The sequence below is a fragment of the Entelurus aequoreus genome, linkage group LG10 (assembly GCF_033978785.1).
Source record: "Entelurus aequoreus isolate RoL-2023_Sb linkage group LG10, RoL_Eaeq_v1.1, whole genome shotgun sequence".
Taxonomy (NCBI): domain Eukaryota; kingdom Metazoa; phylum Chordata; class Actinopteri; order Syngnathiformes; family Syngnathidae; genus Entelurus; species Entelurus aequoreus.
In genome coordinates, this window is record NC_084740.1 from 44119743 (window position 1) to 44138917 (window position 19175).

Below are 19175 nucleotides of genomic sequence, written 5' to 3' on the forward strand. Positions count from 1 at the left end.
TACGGCGACTCCCTGCCAGCTTTTTAGACGTCTTTGTTGTCGCCGGTGTCGTGGCGAGAGAGGCAGCATGTGTACACGCGTGGTCTTCCCGCTGTCCATGGTGCTGAAACAAGCCTCGTGCTTTTTGAACGGCGGTCACATGATCACGGGAAGGCAGAGAAGAGCCGCCAAAACGACGTATTTACATTGCATACAGTGCATCCACTCCCGTCACATGGCCGCGCCGCGGGGACGAGCCTGTCAATGATTAGCGCAGGTAGAGAGAGAGAGAGAGAGAGAGGGGAGGGGGGAGGGATGGAGGAGGAGGGAGGATGCTGCCAGCGGAAAATGGCTGCTGCAACCTGGAGCCTGTCCTGATCCACCGAGACGACACCGAGGCGGGCTGAGCCGAGCCGGGCCGGGTCGTGGCGAGGGGGGGGGGGGTGGTGGTGGTGGTGGTGGTGGCGGCGGTGCTGGCGGGACTGAGACGACGACGACGACGAGGAGGAGGAGGAGAGAGCGGATGCGGGGAGGATGTGAGCGCCATCGGCGTGTGTTTGCGGACCAGAGCAAGAGGAGAGCCCGCTGCGAGCGGCGGCCATGGAGGGCGAGTAAGTCCCGACATCTTTGTCATCCACCAACGTCATCCCCCATGTTGCAAATGGAGCGATAACCGCCAAACATGGCGGGGGGAGGGAGAGGAGGGAGGGAGGGGGGATCGCGCCATTCAAGACGAGGCGTCGTGATTTTTATCAACGTGTCAGCCTTCCATTATGATTTTCCACAGGGGAACTTTATGAATGGAACGTGTTTCCGGCCCTCCTTCGTCCGTCACCCGCGCACGCCTTCTTTTCCCGCCGCTGTCATTCTCGCGATTTGCGCGGAATTTGTCGCGCCTGCTTCTGTCCCATTCATAAAAAAGGGCCGACATGTATGTCTGCTGGGGGGGGGGCGGGGGGGGGGGGCACGACGCTGGAAGCATCGCGAGGTTTTGCGTGTGCACGTTGGAGCAAAACGTGCGCGCGTTCATTGACGTGCGGGGACGGCACGTTCTTTCCTTTTTTGTTGTTGTTGTTGTCCATCCATCCACCCCCCTTCTTTCTCTTCCCGCGCCAGCGTGCGTGTTCGCGCGGTGGTGATGACACGTGACGACTCCAGCGGCGGCTGGGTGCCCCTCGGGGGTGGCGGCCTCAGTCACGTGGTCATATGCAAGGGGCGGAGCAGCGACAGCCGGGGGCGGAGAGAGCACATCATACGCGGGGAGAGGCTGCGAGACCGGGCGGTGAGTCTCACCTTCTCGGCGCGGGGGTCACCACGGCCGCCGCCCCCACTCACTCCGGTTGTGTCTCCAGCCCGTGTTGGAGTGCGCCGTCCAGAGGGGGCTGGTCTACAACAAGGTCAACCCCATCTTTCACCACTGGCGGGTGGACGAGCGCAAGTTTGGACTCACCTTCCAGAGTCCCGCCGACGCCATCTCCTTCGAGAAGGGTCTGCAGGCCATCTTGGACAAGCTGGACCGAGGTGAATAAGCGCCCCCCGAGACGTAGACCTGCGCCGTCAACAAGTAGAACCGCCGCTCTGCTGATGTCTTTCAGGCTCCGACTCGCCCTCGTCGTCCACGCCGGAGGAGGCAGACACTGAAGATGACGGCCAAGCTGTGAGTACACCGCTTTGTGACTCGGACTATACATTTGGGGGGCCTTTTCTAGCATGACGGTACCTTTTGCGGGTCCAAAATGGTACATAAAAATGTAGATCCAAGAGTAGAAAAGGTAACAATCCAGGGACCGATTTGGATCGTGTACAATAAACAGAAGTGTACCAAGAGTCCATCCCCCCTTAAAGCAGACCGTGGCCCCCAGTACTCCAAGGTGTATATTGGTACCTTTTACAGGTCCAAAGATGTTATACGAATATAAATCCAAGGGTACAAAAGGTGGAAACCCAGGGACTGATTTGGACCTTGTACATAAACTAAAGTGTACCAGTAGTCCATCCACCCTTAAAGGCCTACTGAAATGAATGTTTTTATTTAAATGGGGATAGCAGATCCATTCTATGTGTCATACTTGATCATTTCGCGATATTGCCATATTTTTGCTGAAAGGATTTAGTAGAGAACATCGACGATAAAGTTCGCAACTTTTGCTCGCTGATAAAAAAAAGCCTTGCCTGTACCGGAAGTAGCGTGACGTCACAGGTTGAAAGGCTCCTCACATTCCCCTTTGTTTACACCAGCAGCGAGAGCGATTCGGACCGAGAAAGCGACGATTACCCCATTAATTTGAGCCAGGATGAAAGATTTGTGGATGAGGAACGTGAGAGTGAAGGACTAGAGTGCAGTGCAGGACGTATCTTTTGTCGCTCTGACCGTAACTTAGGTACAAGCTGGCTCATTGGATTCCACACTCTCTCCTTTTTCTATTGTGGATCACGGATTTGTATTTTAAACCACCTCGGATACTATATCCTCTTGAAAATGAGAGTTGAGAACGCGAAATGGACATTCACAGTGACTTTTATCTCCACGACAATACATCGACGAAACACTTTAGCTACGGAGCTAACGTGATAGCATCGTGCTTAACTGCATATAGAAACAAAATAAATAAACCCCTGACTGGAAGGATAGACAGAAAATCAACAATACTATTAAACCATGGACATGTAAATACACGGTTAATGCTTTCCAGCCTGGCGAAGGTTAACAATGCTGTTGCTAACGACGCCATTGAAGCTAACTTAGTATAACGGGACCTCACAGAGCTATGATAAAAACATTAGCGCTCCACCTACGCGCTCATCAACACCCGTGCTCACCTGCGTTCCAGCAATCGACGGAAGGATGAAGGACTTCACCCGATCATCCGTGCGGTCGGCGGCTAGCGTCGGATAGCGCGTCTGCTATCCATCTCAAAGTCCTCCTGGTTGTGTTGCTGCAGCAGGCTGCTAATACACCGATCCCACCTACAGCTTTCTTCTTTGCAGTCTCCATTGTTCATTAAACAAATTGCAAAAGATTCACCAACACAGATGTCCAGAATACTGTGGAATTATGAGATGAAAACAGAGCTTTTTTGTATTGGATACAATGTGTCCCAATACTTCCGTTTAACTAGTGACGTCACGCGCATACGTCATCATACATAGACGTTTTCAAGCGGAAGTGTGGCGGGAAATTTAAAATGTCACTTTATAAGTTAACCCGGCCGTATTGGCATGTGTTGCAATGTTAAGATTTCATCATTGATATATAAACTATCAGACTGCGTGGTCGCTAGTAGTGGCTTTCAGTAGGCCTTTAAAGCAGACCGTGGTCCCCAGTACTCCGAGGTGAATATTGATACCTTTTACAGGTCCAAAAAGATACAACTATGTTGCAAAGGTGTAAAAGTCAAGTGTATAAAAGGTAACAATCCAGGGACCGATTTGGACCTTGTACAATAAACAGAAGTGTACCAGAAGTCCATCCCCCCTTAAAGCAGGCCGGGGTCCCCAGTACTCTGAGGTGAATATTGGTACCTTTTACAAGTCCAAAAAGATACAACTATGGTCCAAAATTCTTAAAGTCAAGTGTACAAAAGGTAACGAGCCAGGGACAGTTTTGGACCTTGTACAATGAAACAGAAGTGTACCAGGAGTCCGCCCCCCCCCCCCCCCCCTTAAAGCAGACCGGGGTCCCCAATACTCCAAGGTGACTATTGGTAATGTACAACTACATTATGCTCCAAAATTCTAAAAGTTAATTGTACAAAAAGTAACAACCCAAGAACAGTTTGAACCTTGTACAATGAAACGGGAACATACCAAGAGTCTATCCCTTCAGGCAGCCAGGGGAGCCCCAGTACTCCAGAGTTAACATTGATACCTTCTTAAAAGACCCAAAAAGATACAACTATGCTCCAAAATTGTAAAAGTCAAGTTTATAAAAGGTAACAATCCAGGTACAGTTTTGGACCTTGTACAATGAAACAAAAGTGGACCAGGAGTCCATCCACCCTTAAAGAAGGCCAGGGTCCCCAGTAGTCCAAAGACAATATTGGTACCTTTTACAGGTCCAAAAGTGTACAACAAGACATGTTCCAAAATTCTAAAAGTTAAATGTACAAATGAACAGTCTTGAAACTTGTACAATGAAATGGGGAAGTACCAAGAGTCTATCCCTTAAGGCAGTCCAGTGTCCCCAGTACTACGAGGTGAATGATGGTACCTTTTACAGGTCCAAAAAGGTACAACTATGTTGCAAAGGTGTAAAAGTCAAGTGTACAAAAGGTAACAATCCAGGGACAGTTTTGGACCTTGTACAATAAACAGAAGTGTACCAGAAGTCCATCCCCCCTTAAAGCAGGCCGGGGTCCCCAGTACTACGAGGTGAATATTGGTACCTTTTACAGGTCCAAAAAGGTACAACTATGTTGCTAAGGTGTAAAAGTCAAGTGTACAAAAGGTAACAAAAAATGTTTTGGACCTTGTACTATGAAGTGTACTACAGTGAACCAGGAGTCTATCCTTTAAGTCCTTCCAGGGTCACAGGGTACTCCAGTGTAACCAATGGTACCTTTTCAAGATCTAAAAAGACACTAGTGTGTTCCCAACCTGTAAAGCCAACCAAAGGACCAGTTAAAGAACCCCTAAGGGTACAAAAATCAACAAGAGTCTACACATCCTGGTACAACGACACCAAAATACCCCATAAGAGTAAAATTAGTCTCTCGGGTAACTATTTGTACCATTTCAATGTCGAAAAAGGAACTAGTATGCAAAAATCAAATGTGTGTAGAAGAAGAACTTTAGAAAAATAGCAACCAAAAAACAAGATTTTGGATCTTGTTAATGTACCTCAGAGGACTAAATAATTACTGGACCCCGATGGAAATGTTTGTACTTGTTCCAGGTCCAAAAAGTCAGGTATTGTTATTGTTACCAGGGACAAGCGGTAGAAAATGGATGGCTGGATGGATATTGTATGTTTTCAAACAATAAATTGTACCCCTAAAAGTACAAGAAGCACATCCTGGATACAAAAGGTAATAACAAAGGGACGTAAACAGTGAAAGAGTGTAGTCCCCCAACCACAGGGTTGGTACTTTTCCCAGAAGCAAATGTCAGGGTTACACAAGTAGGACAAGCTAGCGTAGTCTTCCTGAGTGTTGAGTCATATATGATGATGATGTGCGGCCTCTGCCAGTCCCATACAGGAAGTGAGTCCTCGTCCAATAGCAGGAAGGAGATGCTCCCCAAACCCATCACCATAGTGACCAGCGAGTCATCCGCCACCTGCTTCGTGCGGACCGAGGAGTTCAGTTTCGGATCCGGCGGAACCATGCAGACGCCTGCTCAGGTGCGACAGGGTTGGTTGGTACCCTAATGAAGGGGGCTAAGTAGGGATGATGTTTGATAAGAAATTATCGAGTTCGAGCCTATTATCGAATCCTCTTATCGAACAGATTCCTTATCGATTCTCTTATCGAATCCAGATAGGTTGTTGTATATGGAAAAAAACCACAATATTTGGTTTAACAAAAGCTCACTTTTATTTTATAAGAAAAAAATAAAATAAATAAATATTGACTGTTACCCGCCCAAACAAATAAAATATATAAATATTGACTGTTGTTACCCAAAGTATATTAAGTGGGATTTTTCAGAAAAACAAATATATACAGTAACACAAAAACAACCTGTCTCTGTGATCACTATAGGTGTATAAATAATAATATAGTGCTAAATAAAATCAGTCCTTTGGGCACAAAACTGAAATTAATACAGCTCTCCAAAAAGTGCACTTCTGCTGCTATTGGAACATACTAACTACACACACAGGCAGACAGCTAACAAACAATCCAAGACGTCTAATAAAGTTCCAAAGCAGATTAATCCATTTAGGCTCTTTATTGTTGTTTTTACTATAGTGGTCTCGATAACAGGTACCGGTTTTCAAAAAGGGATTCGAGTCCGAGGACTGGGTTCTTTTCTTATCGAACAACCGGGAAAACCGGTTTCGAGCATCATCCCTAGGGCTAAGAAGGTGACTTCAGTGACAATACAAGCACGCATTTTGCTTTGTGCTGAACTGATCTTGGTGGAGTCTGGTCTTGGTGTAGGGATCAGGCTTAAGTTGATTGTTTGGGCCTTCCCCGAGTCCAGTGTCTGCTTGTACAGGAAGTCAAATTAAGAGGAAAGTGACCTCTGCTCGGATTGAATGTGAGATGTGAGATAAGTGGTCCTCAGCGGGACATTCTGTTCCTGACTCTGTAACTCTACACCGTCTCTGCAGATCCACACCAGGCCGGGACAGCAAACGACCACTCCGTTAAATCCCCTGGCTCCGCTGCCGCCTGCTCCACCCTCCCCTCCGGCCTCGTCGCCTCTGTCGCCTACCATCTCGCTGCTGGAGGAGGGGGACCTGCGCAGCGTGGATCCCTGCAAGGACCTGTGGGGGTCCAGAGGGTACGAGGACTACCGGCGAGCCGGAGCCACCAGGACTATGGTCGGGGGACTGACCGGGGGCGTGGTGGTAGAGAGCGGGGGGAGTCATCAGGACAAGACGGAGTTGTGCGTGGTCCGCTTCGAGAAGGAAGCGGGGACGGCGGGCTGCGAGGTGACCGTGAGTTTGGACAGCAAGGCCGCCCAGCGTCTGTCCTCCTCCTCGCCCACCTGCATGTCCATCCCCAACGCTGTGTCCGGCGTGTCCTCAGGGGCCGGCTCCCCCCAGGAGACCGGCAAAGGCTCCCCTTCGCCCTGCTGCATACACACCTCCTTGGCAACGCCTCGGTCGCGGACTCGTAAGAGGGGAGGAGGGGACCCCGGGGCCGTCTCTCCCGACGACGACAGCCCGTGTCCCCAGGCGTCGTCGTCGTGCTCGTCCCGCTGCGTGTACTGCCGCTCCGTGTTCAGCGCCTCTGAAAACGGGCGGGGCCGCTGCAGGGACGCCCCGGACCCGGCCCTGCACTGCCTGCGCCAGTGGACCTGCGTGTGGTGCGCAGAGAGCCTGCTCTACCACTGCATGTCGGACTCTGAGGGGGAGTTCTGGGAGCCGTGCTCGTGCGATGACTCCCTGGGGGGCCACCCGCACCCCCTCTGCTGCGCCCGCTGGTTGGCCCTCGTGGTCCTGTCGCTCTTCGTGCCCTGCATGTGCTGCTACATGCCTCTGCGCGCCTGCCTGCGCTGCGGCGAGAGGTGCGGCTGCTGCGGGGGGAAGCACAAGGCGGTCCGGTGAGACCGGGCTCGGGTCGGGAGGGCTCTCTCGGCGAGGGTGCGGAGCCTGGAAGCCCCTCCGCTGCATTCCGCTCTCTTCTCAACCCGGGGGCCTTCTGGACTCGTCCACGCCCGCCGAGGAGGCCGCTCGGCCCGGGTTCTGTGGCGCCGCACGGAGCCTTGGACCCCGCTGATGTAGAATTAGCGAGCAGAGACTTGTCAACGCAAAGGACCAGGGGGGGTAACCACAATGTGCTCCTTTAGACAAACAAAGATGGTCGGTCTATTTTAGTACACGTCAGACACGCCACCACACACACGGGAGGGGAAACGCTTTCGTGTTCGCCTGCGTCATCTGTGGTCAGATGAGTCGCCCTTTACCTCCAAACTTTACCTCACGCCACACGTCCACGAGCTGGAGGAGGGACAATTACTAGCTGCAATGACAACCGTGACGGTGCTTTGTAACTGTGGGGAGTTCAAGGAAGTGAGAAGAATCACCTTTTCATCTCCCCCAAAGAAAAACCAACCCCGCTAATAATCGGAGGATATAAAAAAGTGCAATGAAGGAGAATTTTTGGACGCCGACTTCGGGCAAAAAGTGAAACCTGTCGCGTGCGAACTGGCAAGGGGCCGCAACATTAGGTACGCCTGCATGACGGTACAAAAACTAAAGAGGACACGTTAGGAAGCGCTGGTGTGCCTAATCAAGTGGCTTCTGAGGACGGAGTGAAATTACTCCACAAGCATCTTTTTACTCACACCCAACTGTTCACAAACTATATTCTTCCATTAATATTTGCAAGTCAAAAAATTAAATTTTCTTCAATTAAAAAACGATTCATAAGTAAAAAAAAAAAACTATTTTCTTCAAGTAAAAAATGATTCATAAGTAAAAAAACTAAACAATTTTCTTCAAATAAAAAACGATTCAACGAACGGTTAAAACGATTTAAAAAACAAAACAATTTACTTAAAAAAAAAAAAGATTCACAAGTAAAAAAACACAATTTTCTTCCATTAAAAACTATTTAAGTTAAAAAAAAAAAATTCTTCAATTAAAAACCGATTTATAAGTAAAAAAAACAAAATTTTCTTAAATTAAAAAACGATTCATAAGTTAAAAAAAAAATTCTTCAATTAATAAGTTATTTGCAAGTATACATTTTTTTTTCTTCAAATAAAAAACGATTCAACGAACGATTCAAACGATTAAAAAACAACAACAATTTACTTCAATTAAAAAAAAGTTATAAGTAAAAATACACAATTTTCTTAAATAAAAAAAACATTCATAAGTTAAAAAAACAATTTTTCAATTAAGAAATGATTTGCAAGTAAAAAAAGTTATTCGATTACAAAAATGATTTGCAAGTAAAAAAAAAATTAAATTAAAACGATTCATAAGTAAAAAAACAAAACCATTTTCTTCAAATAAAAAACGATTCAACGAACGATTAAAACGATTTAAAAAACAAAACAATTTACTTCAAATAAAAAAAGATTCACAAGTTAAAAAACACAATTTTCTTCCATTAAAAACGATTTGCAAGTTTAAATTTTTTTTTTCTTCAATTAAAAACCGATTTATAAGTAAAAAAAACAAAATTTTCTTAAATTAAAAAACGATTCATAAGTTTTAAAAAAAATTCTTCAATTAATAAATTATTTGCAAGTATAAAAAAAATTTCTTCAATTAAAAACGATTCTTAAGTAAAAAAACTAAACAATTTTCTTCAAATAAAAAACGATTCAACAAACGATTGAAACGATTAAAAAACAACAACAATTTACTTCAATTAAAAAACGAGTTATAAGTAAAAATACACAATTTTCTTAAATAAAAAAACGATTCATAAGTTAAAAAAACAATTCTTCAATTAAAAAAATGATTTGCAAGTAAAAAAAAGTTCTTCGATTACAAAAATGATTTGCAAGTAAAAAAAAAAAATTAAATTAAAACAATTCATAAGTTTAAAAAAAACTATTTTCTTCAAGTAAAAAATGATTCATAAATAAAAAAAACAAAACCATTTTCTTCAAATAAAAAACGATTCAACGAACGATTAAAACGATTTAAAAAAAACAAAACAATTTACTTCAAATAAAAAAAGATTCACAAGTAAAAAAACACAATTTTCTTCCATTAAAAACGATTTTCAAGTTAAAAATTTTTTTTTCTTCAATTAAAAACCGATTTATAAGTAAAAAAAACAAAATTTTCTTAAATTAAAAAACGATTCATAAGTTAAAAAAAAATTCTTCAATTAATAAGTTATTTGCAAGTATAATTTTTTTTTCTTCAAATAAAAAACGATTCAACGAACGATTGAAAAACAACAACAATTTACTTCAATTAAAAAACGAGTTAAAAGTAAAAATACACAATTTTCTTAAATAAAAAAGCGATTCATAAGTTAAAAAAACCAATTCTTCAATTAAGAAATGATTTGCAAGTAAAAAAAAGTTCTTCGATTACAAAAATGATTTGCAAGTAAAAAAAAAAAATTCAATTAAAACGATCCATAAGTAAAAAAACAACTATTTTCTTCAAGTAAAAAATGATTCATAAGTAAAAAAACAAAACCATTTTCTTCAAATAAACGATTCAACGAACGATTAAAACGATTTAAAAAACAAAACAATTTACTTCAAATAAAAAAAGATTCACAAGTAAAAAAACACAATTTTCTTCCATTAAAAACGATTTGCAAGTTAAAAAAAATGTTTTTCTTCATTTAAAAACCGATTTATAAGTAAAAAAACTAAATTTTCTTAAATTAAAAAAACGATTCATAAGTTAAAAAAAAATCTTCAATTAATAAATTATTTGCAAGTATAATTTTTTTTTTCTTCAATTAAAAACGATTCTTAAGTAAAAAAAACAAAACAGTTTTCTTCAAATAAAAAACGATTCAACGAACAATTCAAACGATTAAAAAACAACAATTTACTTCAATTAAAAAACAAGTTATAAGTAAAAATACACAATTTTCTTAAATAAAAAACGATTCATAAGTTAAAAAAACAATTCTTCGAATAAAAAAATGATTTGCAAGTAAAAAAAGTTCTTCGATTACAAAAATGATTTGCAAGAAAAAAAAAATTCAATTAAAACGATTCATGAGTAAAAAAAAAACTTTTCTTCAAGTAAAAAATGATTCATAAGTAAAAAAACAAAACCATTTTCTTCAAATAAAAAACGATTCAACGAACGATTAAAACGATTTAAAAAACAAAACAATTTACTGCAAATAAAAAAAGATTCACAAGTAAAAAAACACAATTTTCTTCCATTAAAACGATTTTCAAGTTAAAAAATTTTTTTTTCTTCAATTAAAAACCGATTTATAAGTAAAAAAAACTAAATTTTCTTAAATTAAAAAACGATTCATAAGTTAAAAAAAAAATCTTCAATTAATAAGTTATTTGCAAGTATACATTTTTTTTTCTTCAAATAAAAAACGATTCAACGAACGATTTAAACGATTAAAAAACAACAACAATTGATTGAATTAAAAAACGAGTTATAAGTAAAAATACACAATTTTCTTAAATAAAAAAACGATTCATAAGTTAAAAAAACAATTCTTCAATAAAAAAATGATTTGCAAGTAAAAAAAGTTCTTCGATTACAAAAATGATTTACAAGTAAAAAAAAAAATTTCAATTAAAACGATTCATAAGTAAAAAAAAAACTATTTTCTTCAAGTAAAAAATGATTCATAAGTAAGAAAACAAAACCATTTTCTTCAAATAAAAAACGATTCAACGAACGATTAAAACGATTTAAAAAACAAAACAATTTACTTCAAATAAAAAAAGATTCACAAGTAAAAAACAATTTTCTTCCATTAAAAACGATTTGCAAGTTAAAAAAAATGTTTTCTTAATTTAAAAACCGATTTATAAGTAAAAAAACAACATTTTCTTAAATTAAAAAACGATTCATAAGTTTAAAAAAAATTCTTCATTTAATAAATTATTTGCAAGTATAATTTTTTTTTCTTCAATTAAAAACGATTCTTAAGTAAAAAAAACAAAGCAGTTTTCTTCAAATAAAAAACGATTCAACGAACGATTCAAACGATTAAAAAACAACAATTTACTTCAATTAAAAAACGAGTTATAAGTAAAAATACACAATTTTCTTAAATAAAAAAACGATTCATAAGTTAAAAAAAACAATTCTTCAATTAAAAAAATGATTTGCAAGTAAAAAAAAGTTATTCGATTACAAAAATGATTTGGAAGTAAAAAAAAAATTAAATTAAAACGGTTCATAAGTTAAAAAAAACCCCACAATTTTCTCAAATAAAAAATGATTCAACGAACGAATCAAACGATTAAAACATTTTTTTTACTTAAAAAAAAATACAAATATTCACAAGTAAAAAAAATATTTTCTTCCATTAAAAATGATTTGCAAGTAAAAAATAAATAAAACATTTATTCAATTAAAAAACGATTCATAAGTAAAAAAACACAATTTTCTTAAATTAAGAAATTATTTGCAAGTTAAAAAAAATGTATTTAATTAAAAACGATTCTTAAGTAAAAAAAAAAAAAGTTCTTCAATTACAAAAATTATTTGCAAGTAAAAAAAAAAAAATTCAATTAAAAAACGATTCATAAGTAAAAAAAATTCTTCAATGAAAAAAATATTTGCAAGTCAATTTTTTTTCTTCCATTAGAAAACGATTAATAAGTAAAAATAACAAAACAATTTTTTTCTATTAAAAAATTATTTGCAAGTGAAAAAAAAATGTCTTCCATTAAAAAAACAATTCATAAGTAAAAAAAAAAATGTATTCAATGAAAAAATGATTTGCAAGTAAAAAAAAAAATTCTTCAATTAAAAAAATATTCGGAAGTAAAAGAAAACACAATTTTCTTCCATTAAAAAATTATTTTCAAGTAAAAAAAAACAATAATTTTCTTGAATTACAAAACCTACTTTCTTCAATTAAAAAAAACGATTCACAAGTATTAAAAAATATTTTATTTAATAAAAAAACAATTAGCAATTATAAAACCAATTTTCTTCAATAAAAATGATTCGCAAGTAAAAAAAAGTTTTCTGCAAGCAAAAAAAATATTTGTAAGTATAAAGACGATTTCTGAAAGTAAAAAAACACCTTGTGGGAAAAAAAACATGTCAACAAGTAAAAAAAAAAAAGATTTGCAAGTATAAAAACTATTTTTCTTTCATTTAAAAAATCATTAGCAATTATATAAAAAAAAATCTTTCAATAAAAATAATAATATGCAAGTAAAAATCAAATTTTCTGCAAGTACATTTGTTTTTGCAAGTATAAAAACTATTTTCTGCAAGTAAAAAATGCCTGGAAAAAAAAAACGTTCTGCAAGTAAAAAAACGATTCGCAAGTATGAAAACTGTTTTCTTCAATAAAAAAAAAAAAGATTTGCTCCAAAAAAATTTCTTCAGTTTGAAAAAACGACAAGCAAAATAAAATTTTCTGCTAGTAAAAAGCAGCATTTGTAAGTATAAAAACTATTTTCTTTAATTAAAAAAATTATTTCTAAATATAAAAACTATTTTTTGCCAGTAAAAAAACGCCTCGCAAAAAATCAACCTAATTTTATGCAAGTAAAAAAACGATTCGCAAGTATACTTTTTTCTTCTTCAATTTACAAAACGATTCGAAAGTAAAAATAAAATTTTCTATAAGTAAAATAAAAATTCTGCAAGTAAAAAAACTATACGGGGATACAAAAACTATTTGTCGATTGAAAGAAACAATTTGCAAGTATAAAAACTGTTTTCTTCAAGCATTAATATTCCACCCTGTGCCATCCACAACCACAAGCTCAACCTGTAAGTTTCCCCTCTCTTCTGTCCTGCCTCTTCTTCTTTGTTATTTTGGGCGGACGGCACCATGCGCAAACAACAGTAGCTCTGACGGCCTTAAATTGACTCAGCAGCGCCACCTGTCGTTGTAGAGGGTGCTCTGAGTGAAAAGTGTGTGCGGAATATTACTGACAAAACTTAAAGAAAATAGTTTTTAGACACGCCAATCGTTTATTACTTGCAGAAAATGTCTTTTATACTTGAGAATCGGGTTTTTTTAATGGAAGAAATGTATTTTTATATGGTGGGGTGTGAGTAACAACACGTTTGGCAGTGATTTCACTCAAACGGCGGCGACGCGCTCGCAGACAAACGTGAACTAACTTGAAATCCTCCCTCCTCTCGCTCACTTTTCACCGCCGCTGGTCACATTTTGCAGAGTCGGGACATTTTTCTGCAGGCGTGATAACGACAAGCACCACATTTCACTTGTAATGATTTGAATAGATCAAATTAGCGACGGATCAAACGAGACTGAAGCACCGATGCCTTATGAAACTGACACCGTGTCACAGGACGTGTGTGTGTCACTTTAAGAGAACACACGTGAAGGATATGACTTCTTCGGACCGTACGACGTGGAGAAGGAGTGGCGTCCATTTCAGAGAAAAAACCCAAAGTGTGGCACCATTTTAACCCTATGGCGCCAAATAAGGTCATTTTTTTCTCTTCGCTATTTAGCTTATTGACCAGAATTGTACGTATCATATTCCTTTCTGCATAGATATCCCTTAAAAAATATTGTACGCCAAATATGACCGACAGATGACCATTATGAAACACGAACACAGTATCAGCGCAGGTAGTGAGTGTGCCATACACTCACTGGTGAAAATAACGTAGTTAAAAATGCTTGCATGAATCATTCATACACAGATGATTTTGATGGCACTTTTCACTTCAGAATAGATCAAACCGTTACCAAGTTTTGAGCAAATACATGATTTAAGTGGACATTTAAAAAGTAAAAGTGCATTTGTGTCCATCTATTGGGCTCTTTTTGGAGTTGATGCAAGGTAGTTTTCAGCGGCGATTCATCCAAATTGGAAAGCTAGATTAATCTGATTAAAAATGTCATCATATATAATCTTACTAACAGTTATTTTCCCTCGCCAAACTACCAGTTTACAATTTGCTCTTTTTTTAAAGCGTATTCTACGTACTTAATGGCCTAAATTACGCATTTTTCTTTATAAAGCAGTGTCATGTCTCATAATGGTCATAATAAACTGTTTTTTATGCTCCAACTATAAAAATGTTCCATTTACAACCAATAATTCCTACTTTGCGAAAGCTAATTTACCCACGGTCAGGCCCGGAACCAATTAACAGCCAGGGATTACAGTAGCCAATGACATTCTGAGGCACAAGTCTGTCGACCAATCAGCAGACAAGAGTGTGTTTAGCTCCGCCCTTCACGAGCGTAGCGGCGCCTCAAAGAAGCTGCAAAAACAGACGACACACAGACGTCAAGTTTTGTTCTGGAAAGTTCTCTCAGCAAATTGCGCTGTCGCCATGACGACGAATCAGACGTGGAGCAGACTGAATGGGTTAAAGATGGAAGCATGACGGAAGTTATTATCCTCTCAGTATTGTACAAAGGGAAATTACACACAAAAATGCTTTTAGTCACGCCCAACACAACAAACTATTTTGCATTTTAAAAATGATTAGCAAGCACGAAAACTATTTTCGTCAATTAAAAGAATGATTCGCAAGTAAAAAAAAACAATTTTCTTCAATTAAAAAACGATTTGCAGGTTACATTTTTTTTTCTTCAATTAAAAAAATGATTCGCAAGAAAAATAACTAATTTCTTCAATTAAATGAACGATTTGCAAGTAAAAAAAACGATTTCCTGCTAGTTAAAAATTTATAAAAAAGTATAAAAACAATTTCCTCAATTAAAAAAAATATTTTTCAAATAAAAAAAAACGATTCGCAAGTTTAAAAACAATTTTCTTCATTTAAAATAATTATTCGTAAGTAAAAAACACATTTCTTCGATTGAAAAAATTTCTCAAGCAAAAAACAAATTTCTTTAAAAAAAAAAAAGATTTTCTGCTAGTAAAAAACGATTCATAAGTATAAAAATTATTTTCTTCAAATAAAAAAAAAAAGTTTTGTAAGTAAAAAAACAAATGTCTTCGATTAAAAAAATAATTTCTTCAACTAAAACATTATTGACAAGCAAAAAACAATTTTCTTCAATAAAAAACGATTAGCAAGTTAAAAAAAACTATTTTCTGCTATTAAAAAAATTATTCATAAACATAAAAATAATTTTCTTCAACAAAAACACTGATTTGCAAACATAATTTTTTTCAATTAAAAAACGACTCAAGTAAAAAAACGATTTTCTTCAATTAAATGAACTATTTGTGAGTATAAAAACTATTTTCTGTATCTAAAAAACAATTCCTAAGTATAAAAACACATTTCTTATAATAAAAAAATGTCTTCATTCAAAAAAAGATTCGTAAAAAAAAAAAGTTCTTCAATTAAAAAAAGTATAAAATAATTTTCTTCAAAAAACCGATTCGTAAGTAAAAAAAAACAAAAACTAATTTCTTCAAATAAAAACCGATTCGCATGTTTAAAAAAAAATACTTTCTGCTAGTAAAAAAATTAATAAGCATAAAAATAATTTTCTTCAATAAAAACACTGATTTGCAAACAGAATTTTTTTCAATTAAAAAACGACAAGTAAAAAACTATTTTCTTCAATTAAATGAACTATTTGTGACTATAAAAACTATTTTCTGTATCTAAAAAACAATTCCTAAGTATAAAAACACATTTCTCATAATGAAAAATGTCTTCATTCAAAAAACGATTCGTAAAAAAAAACCAAAGTTCTTCGATTAAAAAAAGTATTAAAATAATTTTCTTCAAAAAAACGATTTGTAAGTTAAAAAAACAAACACATTTCTTCAAATAAAAACCGATTCGCAAGTTTAAAAAAAATACTTTCTGCTAGTAAAAAAATTCTTCATAAGCATAAAAATTATTTTCTTCAATAAAAACCACAGATTCGCAAAACATTTTTTTCAAAGAAAAAACGACTCAAGTAAAAAAACTATTTTCTTTAATTAAATGAACTATTTGTAAGTATAAAAACTATTTTCTGTGTCTAAAAAACAATTCCTAAGTATAAAAACACATTTCTTCAATGAAATGAGCGATTCGTAAGTATAAAAAATCAGTTTCAACTTCCCCTCTCTTCTATCCCCACCCTAATTCTTCTTATTTTGGGCAGACGGCACCATGCGCCAACAACAGTCGTTCCTTAAATGGACTTAGCAGCGCCACCTGTGGTTGTAGAGTGCAGGTGTGTGGATCACATAAAATATTACTGCCAACACTTTCAACTTGAACACGGTTTTCACACTTGCCGATCCTTTTTTTAATTGAAGAAAACATTTCTTATACTTTGGAATCCTGTTCATTTTTAATGAAAGAAACATGTTTGGTTTTTTTTACTTGCTAATCATGAAACATGTTTTGTTTTTTTACTTGCCAATCATGAAACATGTTTTTTTTTTTTTTACTTGCCAATCATGAAACATGTTTTTTGTTACTTGCCAATCATGAAACATGTTTTTTTTTGTTTTTTACTTGCCAATCATGAAACATGTTTTTTTTTTTACTTGCCAATCATGAAACATGTTTTTTTTTTTTTTACTTGCCAATCATGAAACATGTTTTTTTTTTTTTTTTACTTGCCAATCATGAAACATGTTTTTTTTTTTTTTTACTTGCCAATCATGAAACATGTTTTTTTTTTTTTAACTTGCCAATCATGAAACATGTTTTTTTTTTTTTTTTACTTGCCAATCATTGGGCGTGAGTAACAATGTTTTTGTGAGTTTGGGCAGTAGTTTGGCTCTATAGTATTGCGTTCAATTAGGCCACGCCCCTTGTCACCTCTACCTTCCTAACGAGGTTGTTCCAGGAAAGTAAAACTGCCATTCCACACACACACACACACACACACACACACACACACACACACACACACACACACACACACACACACACACACACTGACTTGAAGATGCAGATGGACCAAAGCAGTAAAGCCATCGTGCACACCTTCCTTCCTTCCTTCCTTCCTTTCTACATTCCTTCCTTCCTTCCTTGATGCTGCCCCCCCCCCTCCCCTCATCCCCATTCTTCTTACATCTTAATAAATGTGCCTTTTGATTTGAGTAATCAATCCCTTTTTGATTTCCAAGTAACTCTGTACTCACCACTCTTTGATTTCTGCCAATGTGCATCTTTTCCAATGTAGTATTTATGAGTTGGAAAGTACTATTTATTTATGGAGATATTTATTCTGATGATCTTTATTTGCTTTGGAGGCAGGTTTTTACTCTTCCGTGCTGTCTTACTTCTGACTTTGTGCCAATGTGCTGCTTTGAGGTGTTACATATGGTGGGTTTGTATCGTTATTAAACCCTCACTCTATATTTTACACGCTGCTGTCCTTTTTACACCAACTTTTGGGGGATGAATGAGAAAAAAAATTGCGATTTATTGCATCAATCTTCATCATCATAATGATAATACAAAAGCCAAAAGTAGTGAAGTCGTCACGTTGTGTAAATGCTAAATAAAAAGAGAATACAACAAATCCTTTTCAACTTATATTCAATTGAATAGACTGCAAAGACAAGATATTTCAGGTTCACACTGAGAAACTTTGGTATTTTTTGCAAATATTAGCTCATTTGGAATTTGATGCCTGCAGCGTGTTTCAAAAAAGCTGGCACAAGTGGCAAAAAAGAGTGAGAAAGTTGAGGAATGCTCATCAAAGACTTATTTGGAACATCCCACAGGTGAACAGGCTAATTGGGAACAGGGTTGAACCGTGAAAATGCTGAGCCATTCACAAACAAGGACGGGGCGAGAGGTCACCACTTTGTCAACAAATGCCTGAGCAAATTGTTGAAGAACAACATTTCTCAAGCAGCTATTGCAAGGAATTTAGGGATTTCACCATCTACGCTCCGTAATATCATCAAAAGGTTCAGAGAATCTGGAGAAATCACTGATGATATTACACACCTTGTATCCCTCAGGCAATACCGCATCAAAAACTGACATCAGTGTGTAAAGGATATCACCACATGGGCTCAGGAACACTTCAGAAACCCACAGTCAGTAACTACAGTTGGTCGCTACATCTGTAAGTGCAAGTTAAAACTACTATGCAAAGCCAAAGCCATTTATCAACAACACCCAGAAACGCCGCCGTCTTCGCTGGGCCCGAGCTCATATAAGATGGACTGATGCAAAGTGGAAAAGTGTTCTGTGGTCTGACGAGTCCACATTTCAAATTGTTTTTGGAAACTGTGGACGTGGTGTCCTCCGGACCAAAGAGGAAAAGAACCACCCGGATTGTTCTAGGGTGAAAGTGTAAAAGGCAGCATGTGTGATGGTATGGGGGTGTATTAGTGTCCAAGACATGGGTAACTTACACATCTGTGAAGGCACCATTAATGCTGAAAGGTACATACAGCTTTTGGAGCAACATATGTTGCCATCCAAGCAACGTTACCATGGACGCCCCTGCTTATTTCAGCAAGACGATGCCAAGCCACGTGTTACATCAACGTGGCTTCATAGTAAAAGAGTGCAACTTAAGCTTTTCATCAAGCAAGAATGGGAAAGAATTCCACTTCAAAAATGTGTCTCCTCAGTTCCCAAACCTTTACTGAGTGTTGTTAAAAGGAAAGGCCATGTAACACAGTAGTAAAAATGCCCCTCTGACAACTTTTTTGCAATGTGTTGCTGCCATTAAATTCTAAGTTAATGATTACTTGCTAAAAAATACCAAAGTTTGTCAGTGTGAACATGAAATATCTTGTCTTTGCAGTCTATTCAATTGAATATAAGTTGAAAAGGATTTGTTGTATTCTCTTTTTATTTACCATTTACACAAGGTGACAACTTATGTAGTAGGAATGCAGTGTTTTACTTAGCAGTGTACATGTGCTGCCTTTTGTGCTTGAGGATCTCTGTGGGCGTGAGGGTCAGGTCTTGGTGGCAAACGTCGCAGTGGTAAACTCTGCTCAGGCTGGAGTGAGACGAAGACGCTGGCTTTACGTCGTCTTCCCCTACA

At 37.3% G+C, this 19175-nt stretch overlaps 2 protein-coding genes across 3 annotated transcripts in view; one reads left to right on the forward strand and one right to left on the reverse strand.

The window, feature by feature from the left end:
* Positions 1–310: 310 nt before the first annotated feature.
* On the forward strand, positions 311–17571 carry spred3 (sprouty related EVH1 domain containing 3). The gene is made up of 6 exons (XM_062060929.1): positions 311–590; positions 1096–1261; positions 1332–1500; positions 1575–1636; positions 5168–5320; positions 6257–17571. Exons 1-6 carry the CDS (start codon positions 580–582, stop codon positions 7196–7198), a joined length of 1503 nt encoding a protein of 500 aa, XP_061916913.1. The 5' UTR covers positions 311–579; the 3' UTR covers positions 7199–17571.
* Positions 17572–18968: 1397 nt separating this feature from the next.
* The window catches only part of dhx34 (DEAH (Asp-Glu-Ala-His) box polypeptide 34), a 56133-nt gene continuing 55926 nt past the window's right edge, over positions 18969–19175 (reverse strand). For both annotated transcript variants that reach the window (XM_062060931.1, XM_062060930.1), the window contains exon 17: positions 18969–19170. In XM_062060931.1, the coding sequence (XP_061916915.1) occupies positions 19028–19170 (143 nt within the window). In that variant the 3' untranslated portion in view covers positions 18969–19027. The remainder of the gene's footprint in view (positions 19171–19175) is intronic.

What these genes read in the sequence shown, in the direction of transcription:
- spred3 (XM_062060929.1), top strand. An exon ending in AGAGGCTGCGAGACCGGGCG is followed by an intron (nt 1,262 to 1,331) that starts GTGAGTCTCACC and finishes TTGTGTCTCCAG; the next exon opens with CCCGTGTTGGAGTGCGCCGT. An exon ending in CCATGCAGACGCCTGCTCAG is followed by an intron (nt 5,321 to 6,256) that starts GTGCGACAGGGT and finishes CCGTCTCTGCAG; the next exon opens with ATCCACACCAGGCCGGGACA.